Source organism: Populus alba, chromosome 6 (genome assembly GCF_005239225.2).
Source record: "Populus alba chromosome 6, ASM523922v2, whole genome shotgun sequence".
Classification (NCBI taxonomy): domain Eukaryota; kingdom Viridiplantae; phylum Streptophyta; class Magnoliopsida; order Malpighiales; family Salicaceae; genus Populus; species Populus alba.
The window spans coordinates 19,986,503-20,007,116 of record NC_133289.1 but is presented as its reverse complement, the minus strand read 5'-3'; the positions used below and the strand labels follow the sequence as shown (position 1 = coordinate 20,007,116).

General features: G+C 35.2%; 2 protein-coding genes across 2 annotated transcripts; one reads left to right on the top strand and one right to left on the bottom strand.

Moving 5' to 3' along the window:
* Window positions 1-1,469: 1,469 nt before the first annotated feature.
* LOC118030625 (3-ketoacyl-CoA synthase 10) lies at window positions 1,470-4,672 on the top strand. The gene is made up of 3 exons (XM_035034802.2): window positions 1,470-1,924; window positions 2,456-3,081; window positions 3,788-4,672. The coding sequence occupies exons 1-3, from the start codon at window positions 1,514-1,516 to the stop codon at window positions 4,350-4,352; spliced, it is 1,602 nt and encodes a 533-aa protein (XP_034890693.1). The 5' UTR covers window positions 1,470-1,513; the 3' UTR covers window positions 4,353-4,672.
* A 2,959-nt stretch (window positions 4,673-7,631) lies between these two features.
* Window positions 7,632-10,361, bottom strand: LOC118030624 (uncharacterized). Its single transcript, XM_035034801.2, has 2 exons — window positions 8,534-10,361; window positions 7,632-7,956 (listed from the first exon to the last, which is right to left on the bottom strand). The coding sequence occupies exons 1-2, from the start codon at window positions 9,727-9,729 to the stop codon at window positions 7,908-7,910; spliced, it is 1,245 nt and encodes a 414-aa protein (XP_034890692.1). The 5' UTR covers window positions 9,730-10,361; the 3' UTR covers window positions 7,632-7,907.
* Between the last annotated feature and the right edge of the window lie 10,253 nt (window positions 10,362-20,614).

Genomic DNA, 20,614 nt, shown 5'->3' with positions numbered 1-20,614 from the left:
TAATTTTATTTAAAAATAATGAAATTAAAAAATATAAAAAAATAAGGAAAAAAAATTGAAAAGACAGGTGCACATAGACTAGACATGCACATCTAACCTAACATGAAAACCTAAGCGTGTTTGAGTCTAGAAGCCCAGGCTAACGCTACTTATTTTTATTTTTTCTTAAAAAGCATCCACCATTAGTGTTCTATTTTTATTTTTTTGTGGACAACACATAATCTATATTGATAGATGATAAGTTGTTCATATGTCATCTTTTTATGCTATCTGAGATAACTTTGGTGATAAAAAAAATGAGGTCTCAGTTTATGAAAAAAAATAAATCAGTTTTCAACAATTGTTTTACTCAAAACTTGAAAAAACAATTACCTTGTAAACCTCTATAGCCTCATTTCTAGCAAGGAAATACATTTTAGTCAGTCTAAATATTCAAAATAAAGTCAAACAAAAAAAATTATCGAGCTTCGATTTATTTTTTTTGACACCAAAAAAGGTGAAAACTATCTTTATTGAATTCCTCTTAAAAAAAAGATAGAAACTAAAATCAAAGTATTTAGTGGTTGAAATTCAATCACTCAAAAGCATTCTCTCTTCTAAAAAATATCAACAACTTTTTCTCTCCTCATTCAAGCTCAAGGATTTGAAATGTAAAATGAATGAGGTTTGGGGCAAGGTTGTTTTTTCTACAAGTCATTGATATCACTTTTTTTTATATATATAAATTTAGTACATTTATTATCATTTTTTTTTATCATATAATAAATTAAACATTCTTATTGAATCTAATATAGTTTATAACTCAATTTGCAAGATTTTTTCTTCTTCTTTAAAATACATTTGCAGTACTTGAACGTCGTCATTTGTAGTTAAAAAAAAAAAACCGACCCGGCCCTTGACGGAACGCAGAGCACCTATATAAGTACGTGGCTAAAAGTTGTCGATTTAATTTTTCTATCTTTTATATAGGAGTATGTATGTGCCGTGCTGCTCTCGTTTTGGGCCATGTCGACGGCTGTGCTGAACCTGAATGACGTAAAAAGCTAAGCTGTGGAAGCTAAAGTAAAAAAGCTAACATTGTGGTTCAAGAAAACAAAAAAGTTGACATCATACGGGATGAACTAGGTCCAGCTGGTGCATGTTAGTCTGGCAAGGGACTCTTCTCGAGCAGTCTCAAGCCTCAACCACTTTCTGTATATGTTATATCACAAGAAAACGCAGCAAAAGAGTGAAGTCATCCTCTTTATATGGTAATGGCTGAAAAAACGAAGTAAAATTTTTAGTTGAACTTTGTATTCTGACCCACTTTTATTTAATGAAGAATTTAAGACAATTGATGGTACTTCAACTACACATTTACTCAAGTTGTTGTCGGCATTAACTTTCCTCACCCACCGCAGACCCCCTCGCGTTAGCAGTATTAATGCCAATCCCATGCAGGCTTGTATAAAAACACATAACATACGCATTAACCATTCTCATCAAGAATCAAGACTTTACAAGACTCTTAAAAATGGCTAATGAAAGAGATCTCTTGTCCACCGAGATTGTGAAGCATGGGGTCGAGTCTTCAGGGCCCAACGCTGGTTCACTAACATTTTCAGTGAGGGTCAGGAAAAGGTTGCCTGACTTTCTTCAATCGGTGAATCTGAAGTATGTCAAGTTGGGTTACCATTACCTTATCAATCATGCCATCTACTTGGCTACCATTCCCGTTCTGGTCCTGGTGTTTAGTGCTGAGGTGGGGAGCCTTAGCAGGGAAGAGTTGTGGAAGAAGCTTTGGCAAGATGCTCGCTATGATCTTGCCACCGTGCTTGCTTCCTTTGGTGTTCTTGTGTTCACAGTTTCTGTCCACTTCATGTCACGCCCAAGGTCTATTTATCTCATGGATTTTGCATGTTATCGTCCTGATGATGATCTCAAGGTATTGATTCTTTCTATTTATCTCATTATCACCCTTTTTTGCCTCCTTTATTAGCGTCCTAAAAAGGATTTTTTTCACGTCATTCTCGAGTAAAGGTTTTAGTTCTAATGGATTATGTGACATCGAAACTTGACTTGTGCAGTATGGTGCTGTTTTCCTTTAAAAAATCAGGTTCTCAAGATGTGAAATTATATGTCAAATTGTGGGAATTAATTATTAGTTAGGATATTCAATGAAGTCATTTGGCATGATAAGTGACTCTTGAGTCAAATCTGTTTTATATATCTAGGATGAAAATTAAGAGGGAAAAAGTTGCCCATGTTCTGTAATTTCAGAATCAATGAGTTTTGTAAAAGAAAAGAGAAAAGAGGAATCGTTGATGTTTATATGGAGCGTCAACAATTATTTAGTATTATTTTGAAGGGTTTTCTATAGCATTTACAAATGGTTTCGAGTCAAATATTATAGATCCAACCCTATATATATATATATATCACGAAGTCTAATAATGACAATTAAATCCCACTGTAGGTGACGAGGGAGCAGTTCATCGAGCAAGCAAGGAAATCAGGCAAGTTTGATGAGGCAAGCCTCGAATTCCAAAATAGAATTCTGAAATCATCAGGCTTGGGAGACGAGACCTATATTCCAAAAGCAATAATGTCACACGAGAATTGTGCAACCATGAAGGAAGGGCGTTTTGAAGCCTCAACAGTAATGTTTGGTGCCCTTGATGAGCTCTTTGAAAAAACCAGGGTCCGCCCCAAAGATGTTGGGATCCTCGTGGTGAACTGCAGCATCTTTAACCCCACGCCGTCGCTCTCCGCCATGATCATCAATCACTACAAGATGAGGGGCAACATTTTAAGCTTTAATCTTGGTGGTATGGGCTGCAGTGCTGGGATTATAGCGGTGGATTTAGCCCGTGACATGTTACAAGCTAACCCAAATAATTATGCTGTGGTGGTTAGCACTGAGATGGTGGGCTACAATTGGTATCCAGGCCGAGACCGTTCCATGCTTATTCCTAATTGCTTTTTTAGGATGGGTTGCTCCGCCGTGCTCTTGTCTAACCGCCGCCGCGACTTTCGCCATGCCAAGTACCGCCTTGAACATTTAGTCCGGACCCATAAAGGAGCTGATGACCGTAGTTTCAGGTTTGCTTGTTTGGCCCGTCTTAATTAATTGCCTTTCAGATAAACTAGGTGGTGTGGAATTGGTTCACAGAAACTTAATGGGTAATATTTATACCACTCATCTTATCTTATCAGTTTTTAGGAGTCAGTTGAGAATGAATATATAGATTAGGGACTAATTTAGTTTTTTTTATATTAAATGCTATTAGCATTTTCCATCATGGTTTTTAATTATATATATATCCGTCAGCAGTTAATAGGCACCATTTTTTGAATAATTAGAAAAAATATATATATTAACTTTATTATTAAACTCCATCTAGATTAATCTAGAAACTGACTTGGGTTGGGTTTTAAAAAAGTTAGATAATTTTAGAAGATCTAAATTTAATTACATTAACCATGTCCTGGAAAGCTTAACCGGGTTGATTAAATTTCATTGGATAAATATTTAATTTAATTTAATTTTTCAAATAAAGCCACGAGTCAATTTGATCACAATCATTTATTTGAAAATTCATTTATTTTTCTATAATCATCATATACCACGGTAAGCTTCCCGATTTTCTCTTCGGGTGAGAAAAGAAGACTAATCATGGCTCTTGCCACTTTTCTTCCTCTCTCTGGAAAGAGATGTCCAGTTTCTTGCCATAGCTAATTCATGTACTTCCCTCCTCCTAATTAGTGGTGTTCGTCTGTTTTTATCTTTGCCACCCAATATCATTAGGTGTATTTACCAAGATGAAGATGAACAGAAATTCAAGGGGCTGAAAGTCAGCAAAGACCTCGTGGAAATAGGAGGTGAAGCCCTCAAAACCAACATCACCACGCTAGGCCCTCTAGTGCTACCCTTCTCAGAGCAGCTCCTCTTCTTTACCACACTGATTTGGAGGCACTTATCTGGAAACAGCAACGGGTCCCCATCATCGCCACCGGCCAAGCCTTACATTCCAGACTACAAGCTTGCCTTCGAGCACTTCTGTGTCCATGCAGCCAGCAAGACGGTGCTCGATGAGCTGCAAAGGAATCTTGAACTGAGCGAGAAGAACATGGAGGCATCAAGAATGACACTGCACAGGTTCGGCAACACCTCTAGCAGCAGCGTCTGGTATGAGTTGGCCTACTTGGAAGCTAAGGAAAGGGTGAGGAGAGGAGACAGGATTTGGCAAATTGCTTTCGGGTCTGGGTTCAAGTGCAACAGCGTGGTTTGGAGGTCCATGGGGCGTGTGAGAAAGCCTTCGAGGAACAATCCTTGGCTCGATTCCATTGACAGATACCCCGTGCCTTTGTAAGCTGTGGATACCTATCGATACTGGCCGGACTCGCACAAAGCGGGGCATTAGGCATTCTGCCTTTTTATTGATCTTAAGGTTGATGAAATTTAAGTCTCTGGTCTTATACTATGATATTATTTAAGTATGTTCTTGAAGTTCCATATTTAAGTTAAAAACACAAGTTCCGGTAGAGGTGTCACTAGGAAGCACAGTCTATTTGGAGCTTTGATTGTAAGTTGTGAAAAATAATTTAGGCACAGTCTGTCTGTCTAATCTTAGTCGAACAAAAATACTACTGTGATTATTATTTGCCAAGATCAGTGCCTCCATTCTTTAAATTTGTTCCAGCCTACGTAGCTTCTTACTTAACTACTCTAAATGTTTCTTGAACTAACTTCTAGCGTTTCATGCAAGATTCACCTCCATGACTGGAAGCTTCAGTGTGATATATAGAACTCAGAAAATAATTATGAGTTTGAAATTAAGTTAAGGATGTAAGCGTGATGACCATATTTGATCTATTCTTCCAATTTTTGAGTTAAGATTGTTCTTTGATATGGTATCAGAGCCTTATGATCAAGTGATCACGAGTTTGAATATCTTCATCTCTATTTATTTGATAAAAAATAAGCATAAGGTAATATGGGTCTGTGCAAGTTTCAAGCTCAAAGAACTTTCACTCGAGGAGGTGTGTTAGAGAATAATATAAATTATATCTTGAAACATCACCTAACAGTTTAAGTTATTGAGTTGAGATGGTTCTTTGACAGCAACCAACAAGCTTGACCATATTTGATCTCTTGTGGCATGCGCAACTCCTTCAAGCTTGATCAAAACTGAAAACGTGCGAAAAATCACTCAGAAATTACAGCAACCATGCCCGTCAGATACACCATGTTCTTCGATCGCACCATGTTCATGTCCTAGTATTTACACAGTCTCATTGTCTTCTCCGCCGAAGAAACAACTTAATGACATTCTCGCATCCCTGAAACCACAAATAAACAAACATCATCTCAGTTCCATCAGTCCTGTCCACATAGACCTAACTTTGATTGCTTCGTACAGATTTCCAATTATTTTAATCCTCAGAAATTGAAGAAAGATGCGATTAATTAATCAGTCAAAACAGTAAGAATCCCTAATTCGGGCGTTTTAAGGAACCGCATAGCGTGGCAAGAAAAAGAAACCGGTACGGTGTATTGGCGCTTTGACAAGAGTTTGGTTTCAACTTATTTTTTACTTATTTATTTATTTGTTTGGCCTGCTTGGCATGGTTTTGTTTTTTACTTATTTATTTATTAATAAAAGAAAAACGAATACAAGATCAAGGAAAAGGTTATAAATAGAGATCATTAATAATGAACTAATAAGTTGTTTGAAAGGTGGTTGAGAGGTTTGTAGTGGTTGCAGTTTATAGTGGTTATTTGTTTAAATGCATCAAAATAATAATTTTTATTTTTAAAAAATTATTTTTAATATTAATATATCAAAATCATTTAAAAACATAAAAATTTTATTTTTCAACAAAAAAAATATATTTTTTAAAAAATACAATTTCATCATGTTCTTAAACATTGCCTAAATTATCATCTACTTAATTGTCTCTTTTTGTTGCTTATTTATTATTTTTTATTTTTCCCACGAATCATTATTTTTAAAATAAAATTTTGTTATTGATATTATTATGATATTAGCTCTAATAAATTTACTAGTGGGTCATATGAGTTGCTTAAAGGTGATGGCTACATGAGTGATGGATATCTTGTAAGTGAATTTTTTAGTATCATGAGATTTTTCTAATATTTGTTATGTTTTCATTAAAATTTTAATGTGTCTTTAATATATTTTTTTTCTTTTCATTATATTTTATGCTAGTTCATTTAATAATTTTAAAAAGTCCTTCATCAACTCTAAATATTTTCTAGACTATTATTTTTTCAATTTTTTTAATTATTATCCTAACTTTTAAAAGAAATTCTCAATCCATACATGTGCAACCATAGTTATTAAACTCGGATGGCTCGATGGGTCGATCCTGGACCCGGTAGTTGGATCGATCTGAGTAAGGTTAAAGACCGACAAAAACAAAAAAATAGTCAAACGGTTGACCCGTGACCCAGGCGACCCAACAAAACCAGAAAAAGACTTCTTGTTTTTTTTTTTTTTTTCAAATGTGATTTTTCTCCTAGCCAAAGACCTTTTTTTATATATATATTTTTTAGTTGGTTATTAACCCTTTTAAAAATTCACTATATAAATAATAGAAGAATGTTTTATTTTTTAAATATGAGATTTGAAGTCTTTTAGTGTGTGTGTGTCTATATATATATATATATATATATATATATATATATATATATATATATATATATATATATATATACAGTCTATGTTCACAAGAAAAAAGTTATTTTTTCAATATGGGATTTGAAACACTTTAATATATATATATATTCTATGTTCATAATAAAAAAAGTTGTTTTTTGTAATGTAAGATAAAAAATCTTTTAAAATAATTTTTTAAACTTTATTATTTACAACATGTATAGTCTATATTCACATAAATTATTTTTTAAGGATTGATTTAGATTAACCTGAATTAATCAATATAACTCGGAATCCGACCTCTTAACCCGATAAACCTTCAATTCGGGTTTAATAATATTTTTGTACAACAACTCTTAAAGAATCGCTTATGTTTTACTAGTGTGCATGGGTTCTACCATGCTTAAATGAGTTCATACTGTTTTCTTTCAAGAACTAATCATATAAACACCATTGTCCGGTAGGAGATGAATTCATGGATTCCCAGCATGACTTCTGAGGGGTAAATTAATTAAGGTGATGTCAACCTGCACACGGCAGATTTGCTATACAAGTCGAATGATGATCGAAGCTTGGCAAGGTCAAAAACATGCTTGAACAAACAGGTAATGCATTGCATCCACTACAATGACGAGATTTCTGAGGAGATGGGATGGACTTCTTGGAGGAACAAGAACTGGTTTTCAGAACCAATATACATTAGAACCCTCGGAAATATGGAAGTAGCAGAAACTTTGTGCAAAGAGGTAAAGTTTGCTTGACTAAACAAATAGCTATACTTCCACCACCCTGCTCAACCAAATCACAGGAATCTGCCCAGACTTTTCACGATAAAGAATAAAACAAGAGGGATATTTGTGAGCTGTAGATAGAGATAAAGAGCTGTAAGCTGCCATTTTTCCCCAAAACTGAAGTTGCTTATAGAACATGCGGAAAATGCATTATGCTATGATTATACAAAGACGCGTGTCTCCTCCGAAACGTTGAAATGTTATATGATTTGTGAGAACTGCATAAATATTTCAATATAATTAAGCAGCTGAAAAGCATACTCCTCCAGTACATTATTTTTCTTCATGGCCTGGCAGTGCCCAACCTTAACTTCTTTAATTGCATGCCTTATTAAAATCACAAAGCTGCTCAAAGACCACTAAAGAAAAAGATCGATGGATAAAAAGAAAGAAAAAAAAAGAAGAGAACAAAACATCCAAGGATTTGATTAACAAAAAATAATCAAAATCCTTGTCAAGCTAGCCACTCCCCATCAACTCCTTCAATTTCTCCAATGTCCATGCTGTACATCCAAAACCAAACAAAAACATATAATCAGTGAACTCATCAGCCACCAACAGCTTGTGGACGTGTGTGGAATAAAATAAACTTTCTTTCAGCACGCAGCAACTAGATGGTTAATCCCCAAAACGAAGGAATAATCTTAATCAATAAATAAATAACAATTGAGAAAAACTTCTGCGGTCTGATTGAATTAATGCCAGCCTATAAAGTAAAGCCCGTGATCATCTCATTGATTAGGTTCAGAGGTCCCTCGCAAGCCATAAATTTTAAAGGAGATAAGAAAAGAGAGAGCATAAACTGCAAATGTTTATTGCTGCAAATCTGAACCCACACCGATCAACCTCTTAGCTAATCCGTGTATAATTCAGGGTTCTAGCAAGCATTTATTGATCTAAAACCATATTCAGATAATGAAATTCGTTGTCTGAAATCAACAAAACCTCTTAATTCGTTTAATGACAAGAAAATCACCTACTGTGGCACAACAGACATGAAACATAAAACATTTTCCTCATTATTTATTTATTTATTTACCATGTATCTTTTAATTACATATTAAGATTTTGGGTTCTTACCAAGGCAAGGCGGCATCTTGGAAATAGTCTTGGGAGAAGTGATCATTGAAATGTTGTTGATCATTTGCATTCAACCATGCTGGGAATTCCATGACCTGTTCAAATGGATGGCAGCCATCATCCTCTGTCTTCACTTCAGGATCAAGCTCCATGGTCTTCATGAACTTGAACCACCATGCTGATGTGACCAAATTCATAGTATCATTCCATTCCATTTGATGTTGTTCTCCTATTGATCTGATCTCTTCCATCTCCTCATCATCCATCACTTGATGTAAGCCGGCTCCACCATATGAGTCAGTTACATCAAACGCTGCAGGTGGCATTCCTTCGCATGTATTTGAAACTGAAGGAATCTCCTCGGTGGCAGTGAAAGGAGAAGGGAAAGAAGAAGATGATGGAGATGAGGATGAGTAAACTGATGGTGGGTTGTCTCTGCTGTAATAAAGAGTGGTATCTATGTTGTTAAAATCATGAAAATTGAGGTTTAGACCTAAGGTTTGGTTTGGAAGGGGGAAATTGATATTTTCAGCCGTAGTTGGGTCAAGAATTGAAGAACTAGGCCAGGAAAAGGGATATGGAGGAGGACAGGGAGGAGGAGGAGTGAAGGGTGTATAGGAAAAGTTGTCGAGATAATTAGAAAAATCGGTAGAGTTTGATGGATATATTCTTGGATTTCTCCTAGATTTTATTTTTCCTTCCTGTTCAAAACAAGGAGGGGGTAAAAGCTGCACAGGCAGCGATGATTGCTGCTGCTGCTGTTCTTGTTCTTGTTGATTTTTCTGTTCTTGTTGTTGTTCATTGGCTTGTTTCATAGCTGCTCTGTGAAACTTTAGGGCAGTGACAATCTCTCTTCTAGCCTCGGCCATATTAAGAAGCCTTTCTTGGTAAGGCCTACTGGTGTGCAGTCTCCTCCTGACCTGTTTTTTGTGTGGTTGAGGTTCTTGGGGTTGCTGGCTTTTTTGGTTTTTACTTAAACCTTCGCTATAATCGGCCATATTTTTGCCAGAAAAACCATCACTATCAGCAGAGCCGTGGCCTTTGGGATTCATGGGGTCTTTGGTTCTTGAAGAGGTTAACTGTTTCACAAGGCTACGTATATAAGCACCAGAGAGGTGAGGCTCTTCCTTCAGCTTACTAAGTTTACCAGTTCCCATGCCCTCTTTAGTTTCTTGCTTAGAGGATCTACCCCTCATCTCTCTCTCTCTCTCTCTCTCTCTCTTTCTTTTTCAACTTAGGAATGTAGGAAGAAAGTGCGGGTGGGAAGAATCATAAGGATTTTTTTTCAATATTCTGAGTCTGAGGGACAAAAGTACACAACGCAGAGAAAGGCAGAGGCTGATCCGGAGTACTAGTCCGGAGGGCCTCATGGGTGTTATAAATACTAGTTTGATCACAGTCTAGGGTTTTAAAATGTTTTTGGATTTTTCCCTGGTTTGGCAAACCACATTTCTTACCGTTTTAATACCCGCCATAAATGAGCAATTAGGGTGTTGCTTTCCTAGACTACCCTTAACCAAACGACAAAAACTCCGCCTCCTTTCACCATCCAAAAGGAAATAGCACCACCATCTTCAAGCTCAGAATATCAGTACTGAGGAGAATCCTATAGTCCTAGCTAGCGTTTTGTGTTGTATCAATAGTTAAAGGGATCAAGAAATTAAAGCCAAAGAAGTATCGAATTCGATAAAAATATAACTTTACAAGAACATATTGATACTGACAAAAAACAAGGAATATAACTTCAATAAAGCAAACACCCTAAGAATCTCCAGTACTCTCTTTGGAAGAAAAAGTTGACGGTGCACAAATTTTTTTTTTCAAATAAAAACTCTAACTATGAATGAGTAGAAATGTAAATGTCATGGGACTTTTGCATGTCTAATGCATGTCATGGTCATCACCAACATCATCTCATTTAATTTGGGTCGACACAAATACCTATAATTTTCTGAAAAGTGAATTTTAAAAAATCAATTTTCAAACTTTTTAATGAAAAATATTTTACGATCAATGAAAAATATTTTCTAATCACGATGTAAACACTCATCATATTCTATGTAATCAAGTATTTGTTTTTTCAACCTATAATTATTTCTAACTAGTCATATTATTAACAATCACTAAAAAAATAATGAGCATTACATTCTATGCACCAAGTATATGCTTTTTTTAACCAATGGTTATTTCTAATTGACATGTCATTAACAATCACTAAACTCATAATGAGTTGCAATATTTTCATCAAGCAATTATCATGCAACTTACATCTTGATATAAATTGTTATGATCAAAATCTATAAAATATTTGAGTCACTAGATAAACAGGGAAGCAGATAAGTTACAAGCTCTCATAATCAACAATTCTTACTTACATTTTCTTTCAATTCTCTAAAAGACCAACTGATATTAATATCATAGAGTCTCATGTTCAACATAAAACTTATTTTTTTAGGAAACACTAAGCTAATATTCAAGCCCGCACATATTCAGAATATTCATAACCCATAAAAAGCATAATTTTTATGTAAAGTTTTTCCACTCTAACCAGAATTGTTCTAAAGCTTTAGATAATCTAACATTATTTCAGAAAGGCGTGACAAAATCCAATGATTGAACTAAAACATTCAGAGGTTGAAGTAAGAAAGTTATCATCATGTAAAGTACATACGAAGTGATTCCCATGTAGAAGATAGGAAATCCATTAAAGATGGATTCTTGGATTGATTGAGGAGCAGGGTTTTTTTAGTAATTGAGAGGTTCTTTAGATTACAACTTCCTGATTTGCTAGTGATTATTCATGGGTAGAGGGCATTTTAGGCACGATGAAAGGGTATTCTGGTATCTTGCCTGCAAGTACTATGGGACCAGACTCAGGAAACGTCAGCGAAAGCATACATAAAGACTGACAGAAGAATCTCCATTACTGTTGTAACCTTCTCTTTTCAATTCCTTTTTTTTTTAGAGGAAAAAAAAAGAAAAGAGGAGAGAAAGTTCCAAATCTTCTGTTAAAAACAAATTGCTCGACATGATTTGAGTCTGTTCATTTGAAACAGAGAACTTGGACCTTTTGCAAAGGCATTCCACAAGATGTTAAAGACAGAAATGCTCCATACCATCCTCTTTCTCTACTTTTTATATTATTTCCGTTTCTTGCCATCTTTTTCACTGCATATATTTTCACTTCAAGTTTTCACACTCTGATTGGAGGTGGCAGACCCAGAGGCATGGCTCTGTCTTTTAGCAGAGTTTTCAGGCAGCATTAACAGTGAAAATAAAGCCTAGAGAAAAGAATTTATTGCTGCTGTAAATATAAATAGATCAGCCCCTAGTCACCTACTGCTTAGAACTAACATCTAAATTTTATATTCAAATTTGCAACTGACACTGTTTTTTCACAAGGATCAATTGTTGTGCATGCAGGGAGCAAAATACATCATTTTAACATGCGAGTTTAAACCTAGATTATGTAGTCCTGGCTCATTATGTAGTCCGTAACCGCTCTTGATAGCTCGTGAGAGCTTCTCTTTTAATCCAAAGAAACTCCGAGATTAATTGCTGTATGTTTACTACAGGACAAAGCCAAATGGCTTGCTGTAGCTTCATTTTGTTCATTGTTTATCTCCAACTTCTTTCAGAATGAGATCTATATATGTCTGTAAGCATGGAAATATCAACTGCACCTTGAAATTGACTAAAAACTACATCTAACCCTCTCATTATTCATTCACAGAGATGTTTTCTAAACTCTTGGATTGCTACGGCTCTCTACACAGCAAAGCCAAATGGCTTGTGTGCTTTGTTTTTGTTCAATGTTCATCTTCAAATGCTTCCAAATTGGGTCTAATGTGTATGGAAATGGGCTATCACTGCCCCTTGCAATTGACCGATCCATATCTAACTTCTCTCTCGTCGGATGCCCCGATCTGATGAGAAAAGATCAACCTTAGGAGCCTTACCACCAGCCCCGCTATTTGACTCCCTATATATGACAAATTGTGAGCTAAGGGAACCATTTTCATGAAAGTAAAAGCCAGATTGAATGGCTTCATGACTTGTATTCAAACCCCAACAAAACCCTAAATCCAGCCGGTTAAGATTAAAGCCAGGATTTATGGACACAGCTAACAATATTAAGTCATCAGTAAAAAAGAAGAAGAAGAAGCCAAGCTCAGTAGGAGATAAATGGTGATGTAAAAAAATAAATTGAAGTAAAGACAGAGAGAAAAGCATTCAAGTTGCAATGTGTATCTATGAGCTTAACTTACATATCTCTGAACATGCAGAAATAGAATAAAATTCTAGAATATAATAAAATAATAGAAATTACAACAAGTAGATATATACGAAAGAGAGAAGGAGAAAGAGAAACAGGCCTCTTCTTTTTTGTATATCAGTGGATCAAGTGGATAAAGATTGGCATATGACATTGCTGCTTTGTTTCTGAAAATCTGGTGGCCAAAAAAAAATGGAAAACAGCTCCCAGTATCCAATCCCTTCACGCACAGTTGGCTTCAACGAATCACATTTACACACACATCCACGTCTAAATACTTCCAATTAAAACACTGCATACCCCCGTTACATTACCCCCATTAGGCCATTATAGACACTCCCTTCTCTCTCTCCCTCTCTCTCTCTCTCCATTTCTTGTGACTGGAATTAACTTCACCTTTGGATTCCATTCACACCAGACCACCACTGTGTTTGAAATATTGAAGGAGTGTCTTTACCCCTTAATTTTATCTTTTTTATGTTTTCATGGGATAATATCATCCAACTTTTCGTTTTCCCTGTTGTATTAATTCACTTCCTCGGAATTTGCAGGCCTGTTGGCCTTTCCTTCTTAACTGTGCTTGAGGTGAGGTCCTTTAATTTATAATTTACCCCACAAGAATTAGAATTACTAATTCCTTTTCACTGCAAAATCACAGAGGGAGACTGCTGAAATCAGGCGGGAACAGTAATTCCTGGGACCCTTTCAGTTTATTGACTTGACTAATAAAAATTAATGGTATTCTTCTACAAACTTTTTTTCTCTCTTTCTTTTAAGGCATTTAGATCAATGGGATTTCCATTTTGTGGAATATTTTATATTCGAAATTGAATGATAACATAAGGTATACATTCACTTATTAATTATCATAGCCTCCAGCGCTAAAATCTGTGTATTTAAAAGAAATGTTTTACTCGTAAAAATAATCACTTTGAAAATGATAATTTAGAGAAATACCAACTCGAACTCTATTGTGCTTGACTGTACATTGAGCTTAAGGATGTGTGGGTCTAGCAAGTTATCAGACTCAACTCTCCGAGACTCGGTCACGCGCTAAGCCTAGGTACTTGTAGATCTAGTGAAATGTCAACCACAGCTCCCCTAGACTCGATCACGAGCCAAGCCCCAGCGCTTATAGATCTAACCAGATGCTACACTCAACTCCCTTGAGCTCGGTCACGAGCTGAGCCTAAGCATTTATGGGTGTCGGTCTACCAAGATGTCAGACACACCTTTGGGCTTAGCTGTGTATGACCTAACTAAAGGATTTTGGTGGTTTTTCAAAGGCCTGACTTTCCACCAAGAACAGCCTTCGTGAGTTACCTCTTCTCATGCGTCAGGGAGGGAAAATTAAAAAGGGTACAACTAAGAGCCAAATGGGAAAAAATATCCTTGAACTCCTCAACACCATCCCTAGTGGAAGGCCTAGTTGTTGTTGTTCAGTGGATAAGACAAGAGGCTGAGGCTGAGGCTGAGAAAATACCGTCATATGAGCCTTTATAGAAAGGGCTAAAACACAAGATCCTATCGAGGTAAAGTCTCTCATCCTCTTAAAACAGGCAGCAACATAGAACCCTCATGAGCGAAGGGCTGACCATCAATGATGGGAAAGTCCCTTATCACCTTTACACCTTTAACTCTACTAGGCACAAGAAATAAAGACCCTCGGGGTAAACTCTTTTCTACGGGCCTTGTTGAATTTTCCCCTTCTTCTTTAGCTATTAGTCCTGTAAAAACAAATATAAAATGAAGGAAGCTAAAAAAATAGTAGGGAAGCAACATACTTTGCAAGACAGCTTAGTAGTATCATTTGGTCATCTTATTGACTTCATATTCAGTTAAAGTTGAGGCTATCACAACACGTATAATTTTTCTCCTCATCTGAGATAAGACAAGGCTGTTTGTTTTCTTCATGTGAAGGGACCTTTTAGTAATGAGAACAACCCCAGATTGGTTACAGCCCCTCTCTGTGATTGATTGTCCCATTGTATCTTACAACCAGCCATTTTCCCCTCCATTTCTTAACATGTATTACCTTCTCCAACAAAGTCCCCTATATGACGCCAATAGGTCTATTAACGAAAGTAAAAAACCAACGCATATTATTTCAACTAATTGATAGCAATTTTTGAATACATTAACTATAGGTTTAAGCTTAACGAACCTCCAAAATGTTTCAAAGGAGAACACAAATTTTTCATCCATTGGGATACAATTGGTCTGGACCCAGCTGGAAGTAACTGAACACCTCTCTTGTGAACTCTTGAAGGGGGAAAGAATACCCCATTACATACATACAAATAGGGGGGCGGTAATTTCAAAGTAATTCTAAGTGGAACCTAGAGTCTATTGGCTGATATGCTCAACAAGATCATGCATTTATGCCTCATATTCTCCTGATTGGTGGCGAGCCACACATTCTACATCCTTACCACATATATTGATGGGGACGTCGTCCATGGAAGTCTAGGGCAACCTCCTTCTCTCCTAGGTATCTCTAACAGGGGTAGGAGAATAACTAATGTGAGAAAGGTTTCTCACCTCCCTACCATAAGAGGATGTCAATATACCACCCTCTCTTGTCCTGGAACCTAGTCTGATAGGCTCTTGTCCCTTGCTACTCCTTTTAGGATCTGGTTAAAACCTGAACTCCTTATCATAGACAGGAGAGCCTCTCATTTTAGAAACAAAACTGATGTTTTTAGGATCCACTTGTTCTATTTAAAAGAAGGGGAAAAAGGTTTTAATAATAGAAATGTATGGAGTGGGTTTTTCTCCTCTTGAACTAAAACATAGATGATATGGGAGGTTTCTTACTAGAGTAGTTTTTCAAAAATCTTAGAAAGTAAAAGCAAAGTCAAAAGCAAGAACAACTAGGTTTATTTTACTTCCTGACCAGTCAGAGATATCTTTCTTACACTTTAACCCATTCTCTTTGAAAAGAGATAAGCATCATGAGCTATAAAAGAGACTAGGATATCTCTCAAAGGCATGTTTAATTTTTCAACTCCTAGTTATATATTTATTCTGAAAATTCTTCTCTCAAATATGATTGTATATATTTTTTCTCAAAAGATACTCATTTGAGCATCGAAACATTCCAAAATATATAAAAATAGACCTTTTACAGGTATCATATATGATCCACTAGTCATTTTGGTTAGAGAAATCAAATCATAATCAGAAGATTAATTATTTATATAATATATGAGTTTATCTCATAACCCAATTGAATAAATTCGAACCTCATCAATATCAAATATCAAAATAATGTACACAATGATGATCAATCAGACCAATAAACTATAACTTAATTATATTAGTATCTTTCTTTTTTTATATAAGAAATGGTTATGATTGTTTAATCTTTTTATTTCATGAACGACAGACGCTCTTTTAGATTTTATTTGATGAACGTTTTTATCCAAAAAAATGAATATATTTTAACTGAATGTTTTTTTTTTTTTTTTGCAAGTATTTGAAATCTTAAATAAGATAATTGCTTGCAGGGAGGGGCAGGGTGAATCGAAGTTTACAACTGTGAGTCGCAAGGTCAAAATGGGTGGGTCATTTCCTCCCCCAATCGTTTAACAAGGGTTTGAAGAGGCGGGTGGGACCGCCTGCAAAGCAACAGACGGACATGATGTGACGGGTCATAATCAAACGGCTCATTTCCACTTGACGATGGTGCTGTCTGCTGACAGTAATTGCCACGTGGGCAAACCTTTAAGGCTCCAATCAAAATCAGCCTGCCACGTGGGAACCTCGGATAGGGACAATAAGGAGGCAGCACTTGTTCCTGTCCACCGCCGAAAAAAGCCTGCCACCCTTCAATCAATATCCCCATTATACATTACTCCTCTTCTAGTTTTCTTACACCCAACAAAATTTTTAAAAAAAAACCTCCATACATACATGTCAACAACCTTACAAGCACTCTTGTCGGCGTATCTATAATGTCTTGGTGCTTTATTTTGGAGGAGTTTTCACTCTCAGAAAATAAGATATTTTCTCAATACATAGAAAAAACATATTTTTTATACGGTTTTTCTTAAAATATATTATGAATAATAAATCCATTAATCAGGTAGGGCATGCAGTCCTTCCTAAGGGTAAATGCAATGCCCTCCTTTGCGACATCTCTTGTGGTCTTGGCCATAAAGATGGTCAAAGATTGGCAATGGACACCCGTGTACCTCAGCTAGCTAGGTGCTTCAAATTCGATTTGACTTCAGTTATCAAAATAAAGAAGTATTCAATTCTTCAACTTCCCTGCTACAACGATATTATGATATGGTAATATTAAATTCATATCATTTATTGAGATTCAATTAGCCAAGATTGGAGAAGGGTCCCTGAGCCTGAGAGGATCCCTACACGTATACATGCAGCCCCTTGCGGTGTTTCCCTCTTTAAAATGTAAGGTCATTTTCCGCTATTAGTGGGGGTGGCTGCGGGGCCGGCCATTATTTTTTCAATCAGCACCACCAACAACAAACACTAGGTACCATGCATACAACACGCAAATTCTTGATAGAGATGCAATATCACAGGCTATTTTTCTAGAAGACGGTGAGAGGGGACGTAGCATCGAAGGATCCCAGGCTCTCACCGTGCTCATGGTTTTTTTTTTTTTTTTGATAACCCGGGGTGTCTGGACCAGCTTATACGCACCACGACTAATTCCCGGGCCCACTGAACATCCTGCAAGCCCAATAGACAGGTAAGGCACCGCGGGGGTGACAGGCTGGTACTCTTGAGGATCGAACTCGGGACAGTCGCAAGGCAAGCCTTGCAGTTGACTACTGAACTAGACCCTCAAGTGTTCATGGTTTTGTTTCTTTGAATGACAAGTCGCGACCAATAAAAACCCAGGAAAACCAATCTTTCCATTCTCTGTGACTGCTCTCTCTACCCCACATCTCCCCTCCCCTTAACAGGGCGAGGCATGCAAGCGGCAAATGGACCGTGACCCACAACAAGGAAGAGGCTGGTGCAATATATATGGTCCATTTCCCTTTGTTTTATTATGCAGTTTTTACTCCCACTGTAGTGAAGTTGCTGTAATTGTTTCTTTTTTGTGGCGTTGTGGGATGGTACGTAGCATAATGTCCTTAATTAATTCACTTGAATGCTAGCACATGACAGTAGTTGTAGGTGGCATGCATGCAACTGGTAGCAGAGAGGAGAGGGGGTGCGTTGCAATTTGCTATGTATGCATTCAAAGAAACAATGGGCTGTCCATGCATGACCGATTACTTCCCGCAGTTCCTAGCTGTAAATCTCTACCTGCAGAATTTGTCACGGCTAGCTAGCCTTTGAGCTTCTTCAGCTGTAATGTTTGTTCCATGTGAATATATTGTAATAAAGATTGAAAACCGGGTACCAGGATCTTGTAATAATTATCAATCCCTGCCGTATATCACCACCAAAATCTCGATCCTTCTCTACTCTTTCAGACGGAGGACGCATATGGCTATGGTGTTTTGGTCTATGGCTACGTACATTCTCTTAATTTCAGGATAAACATTAGAGCAGGATCTGTGCGATAAATTCAAGCCACCAAGTGACAAAGCTGAGGTCGCTCGGGGATTATCTTTACACGTGCACTTGTTTTCACATTCAATGAACATTTTTTTCTGTTTTGATCAGTTTTCCAACGAGACAAAATACTGATGATCTCTTTTTCAAGCTTGGTACGCAAGTTTGTTGTCAAAATGCAATGCACAAACACGCCCAGATTATTATCCCCATCCAGTTTTCTGTAGGATTCTTTTGTAGAAAATAAATAAATTCTTTGTTATTTTGTTATAAACGGTCTAATCAAAGTCCTCAGCACCTTTAAATTTTTGAAGTTTTGACATCGTGTTTTGCAATGAGAGTTTTTACCAAAAGGTTATGTACATGTTTGATTAAACGAGGATTTAAGGTTGTAACAATCATTTTATTTTATTTTTTAGTATTCTAATTACGGTTATTTTTTCAAAAAAAATTATTTAAAAATATATTAAAATAATATTTTTTTTATTTTTAAAATCTATTTCTAATATCAATACGTTAAAATGATATGAAAATATATAAAAAAATTAACTTTTTTTTCAAAAACAAATATCTTTAAAAAGTTCCATGGTGTCATCATCTGTGATTTTAAAGAATACAATTAATGGTCTTTAATTTTTTATTTGAATAGAGAGATTGAATGACAATGGTAAAACTTTAAGTACAATCTTTAATTCTATATCTATGTGTATGAAACCTTTTTTTAGCTAGAGATGTATAAGAGAACAAAAGGCTTTGAGTAAGATTTTAGGTTAATTCTATATATATGCTTATTGTTATATCATAAAAAATCTTAATTAATGAATAGAAAGTTGTTGTGTGTATTTAATAAAATAGATTCAAAAATAAAACAAAAACTGATAAATCAAATAAAAAATTTAATGTTGATTCAAGACTTGAGCAAGAAGTTGATTTTTTTATAAGTAAAAGAAGGATGCACATACAAATATTTTTATCTTGGCTATCCTTTTTATCTTGCAATTTTTTTTTATCTTCTAGGTTAACTCAAATCGTTAAGCACATATGATTCTTGTTCTTATAAATAAACAATGCAAATACAATTTATCTATCTAAAGTTTAAGGTGAAATGCTTTTAAGATAAATTAAAATAATATTTTTAAAGTATCGTAAAATTATAGAAACAGTCCAAAATATCAATTAATGTTTTTTTAAAAGTTAAACAAAATAATTTATGAAGTAAAAGATAGGGTATTAATTAAAAATCAAACATTTAAAAAATGATTTTAAAAAAAAATCACCTCTATTGAAACCACCTCTATTGAATTTTTCTTTTTACAATGAATTTATTAACAACAAGTTTAACTATTTTGATTGTCATATTGAATAACTCTCTCTCTCATCACCTTTTTTCAACAACTTTATCTCACCTACTCAACATCCAAGGAGTGAACGTGACAAAAATAAAGTCTTGGGTTGAAATAATAAAATATAAAATAATAAGGACCAAACATGTATAATTCAAAAATTTATGGATGAAACTTATTTTTTCATGTTTTTTGTTAAAAAAAAAAAAAAGTTTTGTTTTTTATAAGTGTCAACTTTTATCCTTGTTTTTTCAATTGTTTTTATGACAAAATTAAATTATATTTTGTGAAATAAATCATTATTATAAAGTTAAAATATTCTATAAGACACCAATACGTGAGAGAATATAAATGGAAATACATATTAACACATAAAACCATGAAAATAAAATCTACAAGGATGAAATTTCTTTTTAAAAAAATTAAGTACAATATTGACCAATATACAAAAAGGTAAAAATTTCAAGAACTAGGAAGGAAAACGTTGGTTATGAAGGGTGAGAGGATCAACAATTAATTTTGCTTGCTTTTTGTTCCATTTTGGTCTTAAACAATATCGACGGGTTCGCTTCTATATCTTGTTAATATTTAATTTAATATTTAGGTGGGTAAAGGAGGCATAGTTTAGAGAGTTCTTGCCTCCAAGTTTCATCAGACTAGAGAATTAACAACATTGATGTATCTTAGGACAATGTGCATAAATATTTATTGCTCTATTGTTTCTCTATATTTCATATATGACACAAATCGTCATATCTCTATCATCTCTTCATTGTGGTAATAATATTATTTAATTATGACATATTCATATTTTCAGATAATAATAATCTTTTATCTCTTAGTAGTTTATATATATTTGTAAAATAAATAAAATATTGTGATATATAATTAATTTTCCTTATAGAAAAAAGTGAAACCACA

Bases quoted from the DNA above. Each gene is read 5' to 3' on its own strand.
- LOC118030624 (XM_035034801.2), bottom strand. From the start codon at position 9,729: ATGAGGGGTAGATCCTCTAAGCAAGAAACTAAAGAGGGCATGGGAACT. The intron at 7,957-8,533 runs GTAAGAACCCAA...TTGGATGTACAG, and splicing joins CAAGATGCCGCCTTGCCTTG to CATGGACATTGGAGAAATTG.
- LOC118030625 (XM_035034802.2), top strand. From the start codon at position 1,514: ATGGCTAATGAAAGAGATCTCTTGTCCACCGAGATTGTGAAGCATGGG. The intron at 1,925-2,455 runs GTATTGATTCTT...ATCCCACTGTAG, and splicing joins GTCCTGATGATGATCTCAAG to GTGACGAGGGAGCAGTTCAT. The intron at 3,082-3,787 runs GTTTGCTTGTTT...CAATATCATTAG, and splicing joins GCTGATGACCGTAGTTTCAG to GTGTATTTACCAAGATGAAG.